At 44.9% G+C, this 21169-nt stretch overlaps 1 protein-coding gene across 1 annotated transcript in view; it reads left to right on the top strand.

The window, feature by feature from the left end:
- Positions 1–17992, top strand: part of LOC109322108 (major surface trophozoite antigen 11-like) — a 23695-nt gene extending 5703 nt beyond the window's left edge. The window contains exons 3-9 of the mRNA XM_019552977.1: positions 1756–1891; positions 2998–3086; positions 4152–4215; positions 6988–7076; positions 8868–8980; positions 10003–10159; positions 17578–17992. Coding sequence (XP_019408522.1) covers positions 1756–1891; positions 2998–3086; positions 4152–4215; positions 6988–7076; positions 8868–8980; positions 10003–10159; positions 17578–17729 — 800 coding nt within the window. The 3' untranslated portion in view covers positions 17730–17992. The remainder of the gene's footprint in view (positions 1–1755; positions 1892–2997; positions 3087–4151; positions 4216–6987; positions 7077–8867; positions 8981–10002; positions 10160–17577) is intronic.
- The last annotated feature ends 3177 nt before the right edge of the window (positions 17993–21169 follow it).

Genomic DNA, 21169 nt, shown 5'->3' with positions numbered 1-21169 from the left:
CCAGGAACGTTTCCCAACAAGGGTAAGTCCCAGAGGATCCTCTTCCCTGTCCCAGTCTTCTCTCTTTTTTTTTTTTTCTTTTCCTATTACAGGGCAAACATTTGCCATGTGTATTTGGGGGTGGGAGGCAGGGATTGATTTTTCTTGTTGCTGTTTCATGCAAAGAATGGCTGGACTTATTTACCTACTTGTTTCTTCACATTGGAAATCCAGGTTTTATCTGTCCTGTTTTCCCTGGAAAACATCATGGTTAAGCTATATTCCTACCACTCATTCAACTACACACAAAGCAGATGCAACGGCAACTGGGTTAGTTAGCAGATGTGTGACACAGGGGATTTATTTTAATCAACGGAGATATGGACAAAATACAAGAAGTTTAAAACTATTTCTTTAAGCCAACTGTAAGAAAACTCCATTAAGGACTTTGCATTCCTGCCTTTACAGTAAGGGCTGAGAAAACAGCCCTTTGTGGTGTCTTTTTTTATTTTTAAGAATGGTTTTTGTTTTTTCAGCAATGAGACCAGGCATTTCTGATATTAAAAAAAAAAAAAAAAAAAGGTTAAAAAAAATCAACAAGGAAAAATAAATGTCTGCAAACATGCTACTAAAGAGCAAGACAGCCATACGTTTCCTTTTCCTTCTCCCCATTACATGCCACCTTTAGAGCAACAGTCATATTATTAAGTTTTTATTTCTTTTAGGCCTTAAGTGCTGAATTGCAAAGCTCTGAGGACTATGACGCTCAGAAACAAGTGGCAGTTGTTTCCATTAGCCAGATTACTGGGGACATAATCCCCATTCCCACACAGTACTTGTTAGTATCAAAGTATTTAGACCCACAACCAAAGGTCTCCTTCATATGCTATGTAGTCAGATGGTGGAAGTCACAACAGCTGGGGGGAGGCAGGTAAATAAGCATACTAGTTTTGTGGTGTGTTTTTTTTTTTTTTAATGAACTGGATAATTTTAAGACCAATGATATAACTTTTTTCACTCTCTAAATAAGCACTGACACTCAAGATTTATGGTTCAGAGCATGAGTTAATCTCTGCGGCCAAGCAGAATTGGTATTTCTCAGCACTTGAGTATTATTTTGCCCATCCGGGTACGTTTCCCTGTCCTGCATAACCTGCTATGACATAGCAAGCCTTGGTCCCTGCCAGAGACAGGATAAAGACTTGATGGACCAGCAAGCTGTTACAGCAAATTTTACATAATTATTCTGTGTAGATTAAGCTGGTTTTGTAGAATCAGATGGATCGTATTTGTACAGTGCGGGAATGGTAAGTTATCCACGCTCAAAGACGTTTCTGCTTAAGGCAGAATCCTCTGCTCTGAGGTTTTTAGCTTCAGTTCTGTTTCCTGCCAGGCTTAGATTAATCAAAGATCAAAAGCAACCATACACTTTTGCTTCTTTTTTTGGATTAAGGATGAAGAAAAACTTCCTGGCTTCTCAAATTAAAAGCAGGAAAAATAGCCTTGTTAAGCAAAGATTCCACAATTAAGCCAACAGATTTGAGTCCCTTGAGTACTGACTGTCTGCTTAATAATTATTCTTATGCCTGTCTGCACCAATTTAAGTGCTGTGAGATTATTAAAATCTGATATGCAGCATTAATTTTTTCCCTTCAAGATTTGCTTGTTTGAAACTATCATTCCTGGCACTGCCCTGAATTTTTATTTTAATACTTTTATCTTTGGCAACGACTAAAAGTTACAATTCTAATTGTTTAAAGGCTTATTTCACTTTAGAGGCATCGAGCTGTCTCTGCTGTTCAGAAGGCTCCTGTGCAGACCGTGCCGATTGCACATCCTGCCCAGCAGGTCACTACCAGCCTCTAGCTGGACAACAGATCTGTTTGCCTTGCCCGCAGGGATATTACACTAAGTAAGTACCTAGACCATTGTTGGGATTGGGATTGTATTTGTGGAACCAAACTGTATTTTAAAACCATTAGTTAATACATTTTGAAGAATGTAGAACTAATTTTTTCCCCACCGCAGTGAGAGAAGGAAACTGTTGAAGAGGCTTCCCAATAGCAGAAGATACAGTTATATGAACTCAAAAAAACAGTGCAGAAAGGCCCTCGGACTCCAGCTCCTTTTCTGAGATGTCCGTTTTGAATTCTCCATGCATTAGGAGGAAGTAAGGTTTTATGACTGAGGAACGAGATTAGCAACTGCCAAAAGTTTCCTACAGGGTATATTGAGCAATTAATTAAATGTCTTCTGCACCTTTGTATTTTCATCCCATATTTCAGTGCTTCAGGGGGGCAATTATGAAGCTTTATTCATTAATGACTGTGAGATGCTGCAGTGAATCACACCATGAAAATGCCTCCGAATAAATTTCCTCAAAGACGTCCTTAAGTACCATCAGTAAATTTTTCAGTTCAACCTTAAGTACCACCAGCAAAGTTTTGTCATATAAAGTAATTATAATACATCTGTTAACGTGTACCACTGACAGGTTGTCTGCGTACCACTCGTGGCACCTGTACCACAGATTGGCAACCGCTGATCTAACCTGTTAGTAAAACTTCTTAGTCAACCCTGACACAATCCCAAGACCTAGTATCCTAACCTGCCACAGATAAAACGGGGACAAAGACACAATACCCAGCAGTTCCCATTGGGATCCAGTTTAGATATCAAATGCTTGAAGCCTACCTTTAAGTGGGCTGGTTTGAAAATCTTGGCTTAAGCTTTTTGAAGATGGGTCTTTATCGTGTGGTCTCTTCTGCCTTTCTATTAAGCATGTAGCGAACTGTGGGAAACATCTATCATTAGTACTGAGAACTCCATTTCTTAGCAGAGCAATTCAAGCTCAGGGTAGTCTGGTTGTTTTTGCTTCACTGATTGCTGGCTTTCATAGGGATAAGGCAAACAATGTCTTTGAGCTCCAAAGCCTTCTCTCAAGCAATTTGCATCAGGTCTTTCTCCTCATAACAAACATACAAAGCTGAGCTAAACCCTGTTCTTCTCTCTTTTTAGTTTTACACAAAGTACTGCGTGTCTCCCCTGTCAGCCTGGCTCTTATTCCAATGAGTCGGGGGCATCGGCTTGCCGCATGTGTGGAAAAGGTATGCTTTGACTTTCTGACCTCAGCACAAACATGGGGTGTGATATCACAGAACATACAGGCATGGATTACTTAAGAGAAAAGTAGCTGACAACGATCATTTATTTTTCTGTTTTGAAAAATTGAGGCTGCTCGGGCCCTGCATGGCATGCAGATTGGCACAAAAAAGCCCTAGGAGCAACAGGGACTGGACAACACCGTGGCAGCGTCTGAAAATGCCAGTGAAGCAAGGCACATCCTGGCATGGCTGATCCCACTGCGAAGATAACATCTTGTTCAGAGGGGCATAAAGCTTTTGTCAGTGCAATAGGTTAAGGTGCCACCCTGTCCTGCTTGTTGCACAACTTCAGATCAAAACAACTAACTCCCTTTCTCTTTCCTGGGTGGCCAGCACAACTCCACCCCGCAAAGCATCTACTTGTCCAAGCTGACTTGTCTTTTCTGGAGCCTCCCTCTTCAGGTCTTCTTTTGCGGAGGGGAGACCAGGTGTCCAGGCCTTCAGGAGTCCTCAGAAAGACCCTGATCAGAATTAGTCTAGCCCAAGTGCTTTCCCTCACTCCGGACAAAATGCTCACCCTCGTAGCTCTTATACGGGAAGGAAGAAAACTAACTTGTTTTGATACCAGTTAGTTGACTATACCCATTATTGTAGATGATTATACCTATTATTTTCCTTTCCAAACAGCCCTTTCACTGAACACCAAGTCCTCAAACCCTGCCACCATGAACTTTGATGGGTCTGATCCCCCAACACCTTTAGCAAAGAACTTACATTTCCCGACACAGCTTGAAATCAGAGCAATAGCATTGCAGGTGAAGTTAAGGTGACATGGCTGAGCCTTCTAGACATCACATGAATCAAGTAAATGTCTTCATGAGCTTTCCATTTATTTCTATAGGTTTGCTACCAAATCCACAAAAATTGCCCTCAGAAGAACACACACGTTTTACACATTAATGGTTGGATATTAATTTAACACTTACAAAACAGACGCATCTGAGTAACTAGCAATGTTGCCAGAGCTAAGGGCAGATGCCAGGGGACTCACTCTCTTCTCTTTCACAGGGTATTTTAGCTCCCAGCACAACTCAGCATTTTGTAGTCCCTGTCCTCGTGGATCATTCTGCAAGTAAGAACTACATTCGCGACTGTTTGTTTGGGGGTCTGGGAAATGATAGCAAGTTTCTCTTGGTGTCACTAGCTGACTCAGGAAACTAATTCACCTTACCAAAAAAAAATCATCCCTATTTTTTCATCCATGAATAGTGTTATGTGAAGGATCTGATTACATGTGGGAGGAGTGGGGGCAAGGTACTCCTGAAGGTTTTCATACTCCAATCTTCCCTTTACTAAACTGTAGCAAAGACCCATGTCAGACAAGGCACCCAAAGAAGTCAGTGGCTCAGTGATGATGAGCAGGGGTTAGTTAAGGTGCCATGGGCACTAAGATGTACCGTTGACAGCCCAGAGGTTGCAAGTTTGAGGCCACTGCAGAAGTACTTATGGTACAGCCCTGTCAGACTCCAACAAATCTGCAAATTCTGCGAAATACCTGGTCACAAAGACCTGAAAAGGAAGGAAGTGATAATGAGCAAATGTTTATAATTTGTGTGCATTTTGGAGCTGCTTGCCCAATCCCAGAATCTACACTTACCTTCAAACTGCAACATAAGGTTGGCCCAATGTCAGTACACCTAAGCTTAGGCATGGAGGAGGCTTAGCCTGGGGATGCACCCGGGGGTCCCCTTCTACCTAGAGCACAGGCAAACTCATGGCCCGTGGAATCAGAACACACCTGACAGCCGTGCTGGGATTAATTGGTCATTTTATAATTAGGATTGTGGTCACTTAATAAACAAGTTCCAGTGGATGGGGAGTCCTCGTCTGCCACGCTGGACACCTATGTTCAATTCCCAGATACAAATGCAGCCGTGGAGCCACCACACTCAGCCTGGCCTTCGGATTCTGTCTTAGGCGCGTAAAGGCGGGGTAGAAGGTCTGGGCAGCCTCTACTCCTTCCAGAAAAAAAACAACCCAAAAAACAAAACTGTGCCTAGGCATCCAAGGTCTGGGTGACCTCTCATATATACACCATGATCTGGAAGGATCAACGGTTGCCAAACAGTGGATGGGGATTTGTAGAGAGCAGCAGCATAACTCCTCTGCACAAACTCCTGTGAGTAATTTGAAGGGAGTGGGGTTTCTGAGAATGCATTAGAGCAATTCCTCTGCGGAAAGGAACGGAGAGAAGGCAAATAAGTAATTATCTGGAAAATGTGTGCCTTTTTACTTTAACAATATTGGGCAGTTTGGTGATGATAAACTAGGATGCTAGCAATTCTCAGAAATTATTAGTTTTTGGATCACCTTTCTGCCTCCCCTTCCCAGTCTTTTGCATGACTCACCTCTAGGTTTAAGTTCTGCTTAGCTTTGGTGTGCAAAGCCCAACTGGAGACAGGCTGCACCAGCGTAACAACATCTGACTGGCACTGGCGTAGCTTGTCGAGTGCAAGGGTCTATACTGGCAGTTTGAACCAGTACAGCTCAGATGGCAGCTAAGCCTCTAATGAGGAAAAAGACTTAAATTTTCGTATCTGAGGCCACGGGAGAACATAAAGTCATTAACATAGTATAACAGGAAGGGACCTCAGGAGGTCATCTAGTCCAACCCCCTACTCAAAGCAGGACCAGCCCCCCAACTAGATCATCCCAGCCAAGGCTTTGTCTAGCCAGGTTTTGAAAACCTCCAAGGATGGAGATTCCCCCACTGCTCTGGGTAACCTGCTCCAGTGATTTACTACCCTTCCAGTGAGAAAATTCTTCCTAATATCTAACCTAAACTGCCCTTGCTGCAACTTGAGACCATTACTCCTTGTTCTGTCATCTGCCACCACTGAGAACAGTCCAGCTCCATCCTTTTCCGAACCCCACTTCAGGTAGTTGAAAGCTGCTATTAAGTCCCCTCAGTCTCCTCTTCTCTAGACTAAATAAGCCCAGTTCCCTCAGTTTTTCCTCAGAAGTCATGTCCCCCAGCACCATCACCATTTCTGTTGCTGGACTCTCCAATTTGTCCACACCCTTTCTGTAGTGGGGGGCCCAAAACTGCACACAGGACTCCAGATGTGGCCTCACCAGCACTGAACAGAGGGGAAGAATCACTTCCCTGCACCTACTGGCAACACACCTACCAATGCAGCCCAGGCTGCTGTTAGCCTTCTTGGCAAGAAGGACACACGGCTGGTGCATATTCAGCTTATTGTCCACTATAACCCCCAGGTGCTTTTCTGCAGAGCTGCTGCCCAGCCAGCCAGCCCCCAGCCTGTACCGGTGCATGGGATTGTTCTGTCCTAAGTGCAGGACTTTGCACTTGTCCTTGTTGAACCTCATGAGATTTCTTTTGGCTCAGTCCTCCACTTTGTCCAGGTCACACTGAATCCTAGCCCGACTCTCCAGAATATCTACTACACCCCGCAGCTTGGTGTCATCTGCAGACTTGCTGAGGGTGCACTCTATGCCATCTTCCAGACCACTGATGAAAACATTGAACAAAACCTGCCCCAGGACTGACCACTGGGGCCCTCTACTTGATACTGGCTGTCCACTAGATATCAAGCCATTGATTACTACTCTCTGAGCCCAATGCTGCAGCCAGTTTTCTATCCACCTTACAGTCCATACTTCTGTAGCTTGCCTGCGAGAATGCAGTGGGAGACTATATCAAAACCCTTGCTAAAATCAAGGTACACCACATCCACCGGTCTCCCTGCATCCAACATCACGTCCCCTGCAAGTTGCCTGGGTTTTGTCCCACTCCCTACCCAACCTCCATGCTGCACCAGGTTGTTGTTATATCCTATGCCATTTTTATACCTCTTTTTCTTTGTCTTCTATCTCTCCAAAGCACAACCAACTGCAGCACCTGCACAATTTGCCCTAGTGGAGAAGAGGCAATCAGTGAAGCTTCTGAAGAATGTTCACCTTGCCCACCAGGTAATTATGCAATTAAAGGTGAGGAAGAGCACTTCCAGGGCAAGTCTAGCCAGGGCAAGAAAGAGCTAGAGAGGAAGAGTTGCAGAAGACGCACACTGTGAGCGCACTTACACATGCAATTAATGCATGTTAATGAATAAACTCCAGCACATTTTGCATTGGAGTTTATTGCTCCTGGGTCATGTTTGCACATGTGCCTGGGACTGCAGCACATTGAGATGTTAGAGCAGCCCTGACTGGTAGGGGGCTCAATGTGCTGCAGCCAGCCTTGCCACCATCTACATGTGCACTGTGGCACACTAAATAACTCTGCCACAGGATAGTACTTGTGTTTATGGCAGAGCTTATTGGTTTACTAGTTTGTTTACTGAAGCCTAATAGGGCTGCATGTGTAGCCCCCGAGACTTTAGTGCGGAGCTAATTAGCTGGCTCTGCGGAAAACATCTCACATAGCGCCCGTTAAGATTAAGACCGCTCTCCACTGACCAACAAGCTGGCAGCTGACAATTATTGTCAACAAGCCGTGTGCCTGAATAGATTTATCAGCTGTCGCTTACAGAGGAAATCGTATCCATCTTAGTGGTGCAGACAATTCTTGCGACCTGATTCTACCAAGCTAATGACTGAGCAAACTCTTTTCAGTGCCCATTTATCAGGATCCCCCGCTGATAACAACAATATTCATTACAGCAATCAAAGCACTTTCAAGGCTAAACCCACACTACAAGGTTTTGCTGGCATAGCTGAGTTGGAAAAAAGAGGTGAAGAAGCATAAACCCTGACATAGCTGTGCTGACAAAAGCCTTTTGCTTGGTGTCAGTACTGGGAAAGCAGGGTTTTGTTTTGTTTTGGTTGGGTTTTTTGTCAATAGCTTACTTTGCTCAGGAATAAACTAAGTAGCGGCTAAAGCTCAGTTTTGTGGGTACAAGGTGCATTCGCACTGGGCGGTACAGTACAAAGTATAATACGCACCAGTGTAATTAACTATACCCATATAGTAGTGTTGGCTGAGAATATAAAGCAGAAGCAAGAGGGAGCTTGTGAAGGCAAATGAGGACATTTTCTACAGACTGCAGTCGGTGCTGCCTGATGCAACACTGAATCACATGGCATGACACTAAAATACACAGCGAGCCCCTGACACAGCAACAGTCTTGAGCCACTCCTCAAATCACTAGTTGAAGGACTGCATGACAATGTTTCACAGGGCCATAATGTTTTTAAAACATCCAAAAAGCGTTAACATTTTCAAATTCAGCCAAGGTACCATTTGGAAGTTCTAGAGACCCGTTGTTCTCATCCCGTGAAGTAAAGAAAACCCTTTTTAAAACTTTTCAAACACTATTCAACATCTTTAAACGGCTAAAACATTTCAGTCCGAGAGATGGACTGAAACCAGAGTTACAGATGTAAATACCTCGGACCTTTGAGCCCAGCTCAGAACAGGACAGCTTGCGCTCACCACTGCTTTTAGAGCATGTGAAAACTCAGCGTGGTTATTTCCCTTGCACTGAACTCATGCCTCAGACTTAACTCTGGCTATCTGCTAATCTAAAAATGCATATTTCTTCTTCCCTTTTCTCCAAACTCACATGCTCTCTTTTACGGTCTCCTTTTTCCCTCAGCACAGACTGACTCAACACTCTGATTTTACTTATGTGCACAAAATATTTTCAGCAGCTTTCCTTTCCCATTACCAGTATTTTGTGAAGCACTGATCATACAAGGATTGTCAGTGAAAGCCCCAGTGGCCTAATCCTACCCTCATGTTGTGCTTCTTTTGATATGTAGGTATGTTTAAAGCTTCTGGTGACGACCAATGCAAAGTCTGCAAGACGGGAGAATACCAATTACAAGTGGGCCAGGAGAGCTGTGACATATGCCCAGAAAATCACTACTGCCCTGTAAGTCTCTATAAACTACAGCAAAAGCCTGGCTTAAGAAATGTAGTTGATTCATGAAAAATGCAAGGCATTTTAATTAACAGCATCTTTATTTTAACTCCCAGTATAAGTAGTGCCATGTTAGAGGGAAATAGTTATAAATGTTAACTACCCCTAGAGCCATTACCTGTCCTCACACTCCCCATAAAGCTTCCACTGGTTTCAGGGACATTTAGAAGAAAGCTAGAGAAGGCTCCATGGACTGAGTAATTTGAAATAGGGACAAGTCTCTAATAGATGGGATTTGCTGTTCTCCAGCCTATGGTAACTAAAGCATGTAATTAAAGTGTGGAACTCATTGCCATCAGATGCTGTGCATGCTGACAGCTTAGCTAGATTCAAAAAAGGAACTGGACAAATTCTTGGAAGAAAGATGCATCAGTAGCTATTAAGCACGGGAACTGGGGATACAGCCTTTGAATTAGAACTTCCTAGACCTTAAATGGTGGAGGCTGCAAAGAGAGGGGAACAGTGGAAATAAAGAAATAACCCTGGTCATACCCAGTTCACTCTTTTTCAGCATCCGCTCTCTGCCACTGTGACAGGGCAAGATGGATCCATGGCCCGACTCAGTAAATGGCAGTTATTACGTTCTTATGCTGACTAGTGCCATCCTGGGTAAACCTAGTTTGCCACTTTTGCTTTTTCTAAGTTGAGACATGGGATGCCTGTTCCTAACCTCCAGCCTGGCTTACCAAAAACTCCATCCTCAAAACTCATGTTAGTCAGTCAGTCTCTTTTCTACCCTTCACATTCACGTGACATCTAAAAACCCAATCTTTCTTGCTGAAAGCACAGTTCAGTAGCTACTCTAAAAAGTTATACCTTCCTCCAGATTGTCTCTGGTGTTTCTCTTAGCTTGAAAGATATTCAGTGCAGGGACAGTCTTACCTAGCGTCTTGCCTCATGCAACACGATCAGTGATGGTGCTTAAGCAACAAGTCTTGCTTGTCACTGAACATGCTACATTTTTATTTGAACAGAGCCCAGATGTGAACCCCATTATGTGTCCTCCTGATGCCTTCTGTCCAGCTGGTAGCACTCGACCACAGTACTGCATGGAAACGTTTCTTCAAAAGGCTGGAGATTCTTGTGAACTGGCTCCTTTAACTATTGTACTACTAGCCATTTTATCAGCAGGCAAGTAATGAACATTTAATGTTGCACTGAAGCATTCCACCTGCAACTGGCACCCTTTTGTTTAAACAGCAGCAAAAAGGCTTCCTTGATGGTTTATTCTTGATTAATCTCCAGATAGCTTAATACCTAATGCAAATTATTTTCTGACTTTGGGCCACATTTTTGCAGTCCTCTTTCCAGAGGAATCAATCTGCTACATTAATTATGGTGTCTTTGTGTTCTCCAACCTACTGGAATACAATTTAATGCCCTGTTCTTCATCGGGATTCCCATGATCTCCGAAATGCTGCCCCAAAGCACAGTATGATAGATGTATAGAATAGTAACCTTAAAGACAAAAGCTGGATAATGAAATCCCACTTTTAGTACTGTGATAGGAATTTAAATCACATTTAAGAACATCAGCCATGCTTTTACAGTGCCGAATTCTTGGTTCTTATTACCGAGTGGTATTCTAAGGAGAACATACAAAGGAAAATGTAAAAGGAGCCCTCCTATAATTCAGTTTTCCTTCACAAGCAAGTAGGCCTGTGCTCTAGTTACTAACAAGCAGAAACAGTAGCATAAAATTAATTTCCTCATGGTGTATGCAATATACTATGGTTCAAAAATCATGAGTCATGACTTCAAAACAAGGTTTTTATGGTTGATTTTTACTGTATCCTCTGATCACTGAACTTCCCGAAAAAGTCCCCAGCGTGTAGGATTGTTACTTACGGTTTTTTGAGATGCTACATAATTAGTGTGAACCCCTCCCTATACACACATACACCTCAAGCACATGAGGTCGGTCTTTTGAACAGCAAGGGTTATTAGGGTTGCATGCATGTTTTTTCTCTCCTTATTCTCTCATACGAGTATAAAAGACAGGGTGACAACAGGAAACCCAAACCCTGTTGCCTGCGTGCAACAGAGGAAGAGAAGAGGCAGACCCCTGCCAGGAGCCAAACGTTTGGGACTTCCAGGGAACAGCAGATGCAGTAGGCAGCTCAAAACAGACTCAGGCTTGGAGACCAGGAACAGCTAAGGAGCTGCCGAAGGCTGAAAATCAGGGGAAGCCAGGCAGCCTATTAAGCTAAATAGGGACACCTGGATGGCTCTCTGCCTGGGGCAGCAGCCAGGTGAGGAAGGAAGGCTGAGCTTAGGGATATAAACCTGGCTGGAGCTGGGACCAGTATGGGAGTGAAGGGAACTCCTGCAACCCTGAAGGGTTGGGAGTGGTTTGTAACAAGGTGATTAACCCCCTTTGTTTGGAATCAAGTTAAACAATTGGAGGACTGGGGCACAGGAGGCCACAAGCAGGGTACCTGGGGGGCACCCTCTGCTGCAGGGCTGAGCCCAAGACCCCGAGACCCAGGGCCTGAACAGTGGACCTGAACTGAGGGGTCTCCGCTAGAGGAAAAGCAGCTGAACAGGCTGAAGTCTGAACAGAGGCTGGGGCTGGAGAGACCTCATGAAGACTTTTGCATAGAGAGACTGCGAGATGGGGAGTCCTGACAAAAGGGCATAGAGAATCATTGGTAAGGTGTGTGCGTGGTTACAGAGGCAGCAAGGAGGCCATGATAATAGCCCTAGGGCACCAAGGAAAGGACTGCTATCCTTGTCTCAAAGGATGTATTTCTTCTGAATACATACTGGTTACCATCAAGTCATAGTAGCTGAGAAGCAGGAGGTGGAGTAGACTTGAGGGAATACTGTCAGGAAGAGGTGGGGCCCATGGCCCAGACCTGTCACAGTGACCTGCCTTGGTTTCCTTGCAATTCAAAGTCCACATTGCTGAGCAGCCTAAAAAGCATGGAAGAAAGGCTGATAATGTATTTGACCCCAAACATCATCAGCTCAGTCACTGTAAGATAGCAGCCACCCTTTTTCTTCACGGATACATCAGCGAAGATCATGCAGTAGGTGACTGACAAGCAGCCACCCCTCCAGGCATTGAGGATGAGGGCCAGCCACATCTAGTCATGATTGGAATATTGTTCGTCCAAGCTTGGCATTGGACCATACATCTTACTGGAAAGCATAGTGCTTGATAAAAGTCAGTTGGCTGTTCCATATTGTTGCTTTACAGATCTCAGATAATGGTATGTTTCTGAAGGAGGCCAAGGCACTCCATGTGCCCCAAGGAAATGCACCCTGAAGTCTGGAGGAAGGGAACCACCACTTAACTGAGAGATGGAGACACACTGTGTGGTCCATGTAGAAATTCTTTGTAATAAGATGGTTTTGGTCTTTTGATGAGCAGGAAATCTAGCCACAAAGAAATGGTGAGATAGTGATAGGGGTTCTTTGCGTACAGGTAAAAAGAACCAGGTTCTGAAAACATATTGGGAGCAAAAGGTAGCTTCTCCCCCATCATGGATTCTGGTTTCAGAAAGAAGACAACCAAGTTAATTGATTAAGTGAACCTGAGGCCTACTTTAAGGGTGAACTAAGGATATGGATAAGTAATCAAATGCAAGCGAGTCAGCTAGGTTGGTTTACTTGCCACAGAACGCACCAGCAACTCTGTGTGCCCACAAAGGCTTTGCAGTAGAAAACTAAACCAGGACAACTGAAGTCTGCTTCATTTAGTTGCCTCAGTTTAACTTTCCAATTACTGTAGGGTCATTGCAGATGCATGAAAAGTTACTGTGTACCAATAGTTCTGCAGGCAATCCCCACCCCTGTTAACTTGTTTTTATTTGTGGTTTGCCCATAACCTTAGGAAGAGGTCTCAGGTATATCTTATCCCTAGAAAAGTGTGTTTAAGGATATTTGGTCACAAGGGCTTGGAGCTGGCTGAGCCACCATGCCAGTAGAAAGATCATCCTGCAGGTAAGATCTAAAAGCACAAATAAAGGCTCCAGGAGCTCCAGAAGTACAATATGAGTTCCCACATAAGAGCTGGGCCTCTAACTAGCATATCTGCAGATGCCTCAAAACCATTGGATGTGAAGATGCACATAATACGACTAACTTGCTGTTACTTCTACTAAATGAACTTAAAAGAACTAATGGACCAGTCCACCTTGTTTTAGCTGTATTAGCAGAGGTCCATCTGGGTCCATATTGCGAAGAACTGTTTCCATTTGGAGAAGTAGATCATCCTAGCAAAGAGCTTTTCCTCCATTGCACTGTCATTTCTTAAACCAACTGAAAACCGTCTCTTTCAGAGATGCTCAAGCAGGCAGCATCTTAGCCACCAGCTGCAGCCTCTCAACGTGCTTCTGTGATACTAGGTCCCGGCAGCTCAGTAAACGAATGGGGTCTGAACAGACATGTGCTTTCAGAATCAGCATGACTTCGTCCTGTCTGACTTTGGATATTATGCTATGATTACAGCCAAGGTACACAGGAAGCTCAGAGACAACAGTAACAGGAAGGTGTCTGGACAGAGCTTGGCCTCATGCAACCTCTGCAGAAGAAGTTGTGCACTTGGGGCTGTTCTCTATAGCAAACGCTTACTAAGGGAGTTCTCCATTGCTGAAATATTGAAATGATGGATTTTAAGTCACAATTTACAGTTGGTTATCTGGCTATACGAAGTACCTATAGCCCTTATTATTGTAATATTTGAACACCTAAGTTTCTCCTCACAACAGCCTGCTGTGGAAGAAAGGCTATGATACCCATTTTACATGGAGAAGCAAGATACAGGAAGGCTAAGTGGTTTCTCCCAGTTACACAAGAAGTCTGGGGAAGAAACAGTTGAACCTAGTACCTCCAAGCCATAAGTAATTCTCTTTGCATCTATTTAAGAAGTCTAGTCCAATGGTTAGAGCAAGGATGGCTGGTACCTGCAATTGTTCAGATCAGTGGGGTTCCTTGTAGTGATGATACCATAGCTACAATCTCATGGCTTCTTGATGGGGAAGGCTGAAAGCCTTGCTGGTTCATATAGTGCACTGCGCTCTGGACAATGTCCATTAAAACCTACATCATGGAGCCCCACAAGGCAGGCAGTAACAGCATGGCCAGTTGCTTGGCTTTAACTCCAGAGCATGGGAAGTTTGAAAACTAGAAAGAACATCCCTGGTCAGCAAATCCAGTTCCTGGCTCTTCAGAACAGTCACAGACATCTTCAAGGTGTCCTGGAACCTGATGTCCTGTACATGCAGTTCATCTCAGTGGGCATTTCAACTTGTTTTGGGGTATCGGTGAAGAGTGTCATAGTTGGCAATAGGATCAAAAAGGGAATCCTTTCGTGCATTCTCCAGGGCCACCATAAGGGGAGTTCTTGTAGGATCTTAAATGGGACCCTATCATGGGATATACCTGATCAGAAGAATGATCTCATAGTTGCAAGGTCTGCAATTGAGGTCTGGCAAGTAACATCAGGTATATGAATGTGTGCATGCTTATAGCAAGCTGAAATCAGCTGAAAAGGGAGAGGCAAGGGAGCTGTAGAGGAAGAAGAGTGGAACTGGATGGGATAGTCAGGACTTCTAAACATCTGTCTCATGTCACAGCAGACTGTGCCCAGTGGAGTGGTGCCAAGCAGCTTCTCAAGTAGGCATACTCTGGACTGCATCCTGACTGTCCCTTCAGATTTGCTAACTGTACCTAAGAGCAGGATGTGTCATGGTAGAGGAAAAAAGCTAGTGATTCTAGTTGTATATGAGATTATATTTTGGTGTTGGGGGGCATCTGTTGTCACAACTGGGAATGAGGACAGTGCTACTTCCAGCATGGGGCTGCAGAGCAGTTTGTTTGCTGAATTCTATCTACGCTGTGATCATTAATCATTGCCTGGACCTTCTCAGGGATACCTGATGGGGCGAGCCACAATGCTTTGCTACACATCGCCACCACCCATACAGAACTGGTTATAATCTCAAAGGAATTACAGCAGCCTTGGCCAACAACTGGCCTGCTTTAATCACTTCCCTGAGTTTCATCCTGCTTTCACAGGCAAATTTTTATAGAAGGGGGATCACTCTGTCCCAAGTCAAAGAGCTGTGGCTACACAGAACAGGAACAGAGCCTAATCTTCAGCTCATTCACCCTTCCTTTCCTGTGCCACACTTTAACCCTTTCATAGCTGAATTGTCAGAAGCGCTTGCCTGCTCAGGCAAAAGCTGAAACTGTAGCTGCTGCTGAAGACTGGACCTGATGAAAAGAAAAGGAGCTAAAAAATCTGCAGGGCTGTGAAATAGATGAGACCAAGAGTAGCTAATAGACAGCAAAAGAGCTAGAGAAAAGATAGCTTGATTAATGGAACAACAGGACTATTTTAAAAAGAGAGGGTTGTTAATACCTGTGGGCTAAAGAGGGAGTAGCAGGAATCAGGTAGATGATGAGCCATGAAGTCTATTCACTCCCTCAGCACTGCTGTAATAGAAATGTCACTGCCGGTGCCAGGCATTTGCTTTTAAACTTTGGCTGGAGGAGGAATCAAAAGGATGAGAGTACATCATAGCACCTCCTTTGAATGTGCCCCTGCTGGCCTCTACTTCTCCCTCCATGCAGCTGCTAGAGGGAAGAGAAGGAAAAACAACAGCACACATCTTACAATGTCTCCGTTGCATTTATCCTGGGTAGACCAGCTTCCCTGGTTAAAACATGGATCCTAATATTGGAAGGCTAATTTTGGGGGAAAAGAGGAGTATGGCACATGAATAGATATGGCATGTTGTTTTTCCTTTGTGCCATCTTTTCTGGGCTGATATTCAGGGTTGCTTGTCTGCTAGATGTTGCCTTTGCATGATGCGGGATTAACTTACTCAACCTGGGATATGAAATGTCTTTTGTAGGGGACGTCTTCGCATGAATATGGACAGACTTTTACAGGGGAGTCTGACAACGAATATCAAGCCCAGATCGATCAAGTAACATTCACAGCAGTTTCATGTCAGAGAATTGAAATACTACATTTGTTTTAATGACATTTTAGAAGAAACTTGATCAAATCCAGAAGTGCTGGGCACTCACTAGGTTCCACATTGCTGCCATGGGGTGAGGGATGGGAGCTCAAGGCCCATGTGCAGTGCAGGTGGATTCTATGCATTTAAAACGCTGTTTCACTCATGACCATGTACAGGTGATCCCCACTGGAAGTGTTGCCAGTTTTCCCAAATTTACAGAACGATTTTGGCCTCTGCCACCTCTTCACTGATGTGGGACTTCCTGCTTCTCTAAAAGCTAAAGCACTGGTACCCACAGACCTATCCTGTGCCCCTCAAACCTTACATCTGCACAGTTCCCAGCTCAGCAATAAGTTCTGTTGCCAGTCCTGTCCCATTGTTCCTCAGTACTTCTGTTTTTTCAGAGCTTTTCCTTGCTTCCCTTTCCTAAGCACTGGCTGCTTCTCCTGACCCTGGGTGACCTCCAGACCTGGCCACCCAGAGCTTGGCATGACACACTGATTGAAAATTGCACTGCAAAAACTGGCAACACTGTGTTCAAAAACCTTTGTGCAGGTTCTAGTTACTTGATATCAGGCAGGAAAAACAGACAAGAAAAAGCTTGTCGGAAAAGTGTGTCCAGTTTGGAATGACCCCTACCATCCTTGGGCTTTTTCCATCAGAAATGCTTGTTAGGAAAACTGTCCATCATGAAGTAGTTACCTTGTGTGTTTCAAGGAGTATGGCCAGCAGGAGAAAGGCTAAATGTAAAAGGCAATACGAGTTGCCAGAAATAGAAACAAAAAACCCAGTGAAGTTTTCCTACAAGTTCAAAGACGAAATTCATAGTTCATTTAATAAATCCAGCATTTTACCACAAGCTTATACACCTTCTAAATGTGGACATATCTGGCTGCTTTTAGAAGGGCATGTTGTTGGACTGCAACAGAGGAGCACAAGTCAGTTATTCAGCTCAATTTTCCCTGCTGTGACTATGGTAGAAAGCTAAAACTTGCATTAAATGCCTTGGTATTTATCCAGTGTTTCCATACTGATTGTGCTTCATTTAGGGTTTTTGTTTGTTTGTTTGGTTTTTTGGAGGGGTTTTTTTTTTTTTTTTTGATTTTTGTGGGAGGGGATGCTGCAGTGTCAAGCCAGAATCTAAGAGTCAGTCTAGGTTTTTCTCTTCCTGTGAACCACAAAGTCATAAGGACTCTGGAAAATGAACTAAGTTTCTCCACCAAGTCTTGCAAAAGAGTTGCATGTAACTGGTTTGAACTTGGTAAAGATTGTGGGGGGTATACGGTAATACTCTTTCCTCTACTACTACAGCACAACACACACAGTTAACAGAAAAGGCATAGTTGAAGTCTGACGATTTTCTCTGAAATCACTTTTTAGACTCAAGTTGCACTTTCAGAGTTGCTCTGATAGTTGATGTACCTACCCAGAACCGATTTTGCACAAATCTAAATGAATGTAAGACCTCAGGTTACCAAAAAAAGTACTGCATTTCCCAAAAGTCAAAGGACAACCACTGCTTGACAGTTTACTGTCACTTCTGAAAATACTTTTCATCCCTCCATTTTTCAGGTGGAGTCCTGGCTGCTGCTTTAATAATTCTGAAACGAAAGCAAGAATATGGCTGGAAAACCTTGAAGTCTCCATTACTGTCAAAAGAATCAGTACCACATACAACTTATGGTGTAACTGGGCACACAGAACCAGTATATGCTGGCTGGTAGGATTTCCTGGTGTTGGGGAAAGAAACCTCAAACAATCGCAAGCACTTTCTCAGTTCTTTTTTTCCATGTCTGATGAAATGATAAAAATGTGTTCAGGACAGTATGTATGGGCAGAGTGTAATATATGAGTAAATCCATGGGATTTTGTTTGCAAAGCTAAAGTGTTAAGTGTACTCCTGACAAATACATTAAAAAAACAAACCTTTGATTTCTGCAGGTCTGTGAGAACTTGTACTAACTCACTACTCTAAAATAAACTGGATAATAAGACTGCTCTTTTCCCCCTTGCCCTGCTCCACAACAGTTGCTTGTTTTAATTCAGGAAAAAGAATAATTACACCCTTACATTCTTGATCCCATGGCCCGGGGGCAAAAGTCATATGCCTTAGCAATTATTTCCACTTGCTGTATTGAGCAAGCATGTGGTTGGTTGCATTATGCATCATAGTTGCTTTACAATATGCTAATTATTGCTATCAGGGCAGAAGCAAACATGAGCATAATTCTTCTAAGAATGTACTTTTGACTGTTTCTTTAAATTAAAGCAAGGGTAGCTCTGCTTTTGCCCCACAACTGTTGGATGATATCTGCAGGTAAAGAGGTGCTCAACTAGAACACCTCCCTCATGTTACCTTCCCCATCCCTAACACAGCTGGCTGCAAGAGCAACAGGGCTGGAACTTGCTGAGGAAAAAAAACGTCATTTCTTCCTAAGTCCTTAGTAAAAAGCAGCTCTGCTGTATTACAGGAGGCAACTTGAGCTGCCTGTAGCTTTAGCAAGGAGCCACAAAAGTGAACTGCAAGGCAAAGAAAAGATAGGGGACAGGAGCAAGAGGAAGAGACAAAAAGAACAGAAACGGCAAACTGAAGAGGTTATTATGGCTGCATCTACATGAGATGCTGACTGCACGGTCATTTAGTACTTGTATAAACAGTAATGCACATGCACAGTAGCGTCGCATCACGCTTCCTGCCATGCAACGCTACTGCACAGTAGTATCAAGCTACTATGCAGTCAGCATCTCATGTACTCACTCCCCAGCCACTATCACTTGAGTAAGGTCATGGAGCACTAATATGACTGAAATCACTTTTCTGTAAGGGAGGACTAGATACTCTGACAGTTCTAGCCACTACCCCTACCCATGACAACTGGTTAATCATATAACACATTTTGATTCATCTAAAGTGGAACAAAGGAAGCTTTAGACACTGCTAACACTAAATCAGACAGCCCTGGTGATATACACTGATGCATCTTTTGTTAAAGTGATTCCTCCTACTAGCCTTGCCTCCCAGCACATCTAAGAATGGGTAGATCCACTCTGTTGCGAGGGGCCTGCTCTCCCTGTACCACACAGGGAAACGTCACCAGCTTTCAAAGCTTGAGCAAACAATGTCAATGGAAAGAGGAAGGGCAGTGTTATTTTGGCTAAAGTGGACCCATTCTAACTGCACATCCATGGAAAAGCAGCAACTTTTGCTTGTCATCCTGTGCTTCCAGCTTCGCAAACGCATTCAGGCCCCTCATCCAGCTGGTCTTCCCTTTACTGAACCCTGGGCCTCCTCGAAGGTTCCTCACCTGGTCTCAGTCTTCCCTTCATCTGTACTAGGTCTCAGTCTTCCCCTGTCTTGCTCCTCACTCAATCTCAGTTCACTCCTAGTTTGATCTGGCCCCTACTTCCATCTCTTTCATGTTTTTCATCCCATTCTACTCTAGTCTCCGCACCTAGAGAAGTGTTTGGTGGCATGCTATTTTAAAAACTCATTTATTTATTACAGTGCTTACCTCCTAGGGCAGGGGCTTTCAACCTTTTTTAGTAAATGTACCTCCAGCAGCGGGATGCAGAGTGGCAGCCGCCACCACCACCACGTGGAATTTCCACCTTCCTCCCCCACGTCCCGTTGGCTGGGCAGCACCTGTGTGGCTCACAGAGGGGTGCTACTATCCTTGCCCCGCCCCTGCTTCTGGGAGGTGGTGGCATGGGGTGGTGGGTAGCAGCACTCCGTCCCCACCTGCCCATACCCCCTAGGGCCTTTCCAAGTATCCCAACAACTTTTGTCCTAGGGGAATGGCCTAACACATCACTTACCTCCTCAAACTTCCTGCAGCACCCTTCAAAGGATCTTGAATCACCCTGGCTGAGAATCACTGGTCTAGAGCAGTGTTTCTCAGCCTGTGGGTCACACCCAAAAGTGGGACGCAAGAATATGTGAAAGGGTGACAAACGAACTTTAAAAATGGATTCTCCTTTAAAGGAGAAAAACGTGGGAAACTGGCTTTTCCCTTGCAGGTTGGCAGAGTTCCAGCCTACACAGGGCTGCTTGGGCCCCCCCCTGCCCCACACTGGGGGAGCTAGGGGGCAGCAGGTTGGATGTAAGGGGCACTGGGTCAGGACTGGCCATGGATGTTTACAAATTAGAGTGTACCGATGAAGATTTTCTTGGCCCATCCTGATAGCCATATTGGCCAATACCAACCCATTAACAGATTTACAGGAATGCAGCCCAGCAGTTTGGAGAAAAGACTCCTGCCGGTAACTCTGTGGGGGAGGAAAGGGGTGTTGCGGGGAGGAGCAGATCAAGGCCCTCATGGTGAGGGAAGAAGTGGAGCAGGCGTTGCTCAGCCAGGGCGGGGCATGGGGCAGAGTCATAGGCAGCTCATCCAGGGGGTGGGAGGGTGGCTCCCTGCTGCTGCGCGAACACTTTGGGTACGGCATGGGGGGCATATGTTCCCCTGGATTTGTATGCAGGGTGAGGGCATGCTGCCTGCTGCAGGATTGGGGCCAAGGGCTATGCCAGACTCTTTCCAGCAGTGGGGCTGGGGCTACACTTGAGGCGGGGTGGGCCTTAGCTGTGTAGGGTGGGTGGCAGCAGCACTAGGGGGAGGCTTGGAAGACTATGGCCACCCCAAAATTTCCCACAGCCAACCCTCCCAGTGATGCTGCCCACCTGGCGCAGCTGAGCCTGACCTGCCTTCACCAGCCCTGAGTGCAGTCAACCCCCACCAGGAAAAGGATGGTGCAACCCCTGGCCCCAAGCCCACAGGAAGCAGCCCACTGTCACCCCCTGCACAAAGCTGGGGGGCATATGAGCATGCCATTCTCCCCCAGCTTTGTGCATGATCGTACCCTGGGGGTGCACGCAGCAGCGTGGAGCTGCTCCCCCTCCTCACCCCCCTACAACCCCTGCACATGCTGCCAATAGCTCTGCCCTGTACCCTGCCCTTGATTCACCAACCTGTTTGGGCAGCGCCTGCCTCTGCCCCACTTCCTCCCTCACCCTGGAGGTCTTGATATGCGCCTCCTCACACCCCATCCCTCCCCCATAGACTTACCAGCTGGATGCTGCTCTCCAAGCTGCCAGACTGCATTCCTGGCTGTGTGCATGCTGCAGCTGCATGCACACATGCACCATTTATCGGTGACCTTATCAGCCAAA

This window comes from Crocodylus porosus, unplaced genomic scaffold, assembly GCF_001723895.1.
Source record: "Crocodylus porosus isolate Cpor-Errol unplaced genomic scaffold, CroPor_comp1, whole genome shotgun sequence".
NCBI lineage: Eukaryota > Metazoa > Chordata > Crocodylia > Crocodylidae > Crocodylus > Crocodylus porosus.
Note: the sequence above shows the minus strand (reverse complement) of the source record. Positions and strands in the feature narration are given on the sequence as shown.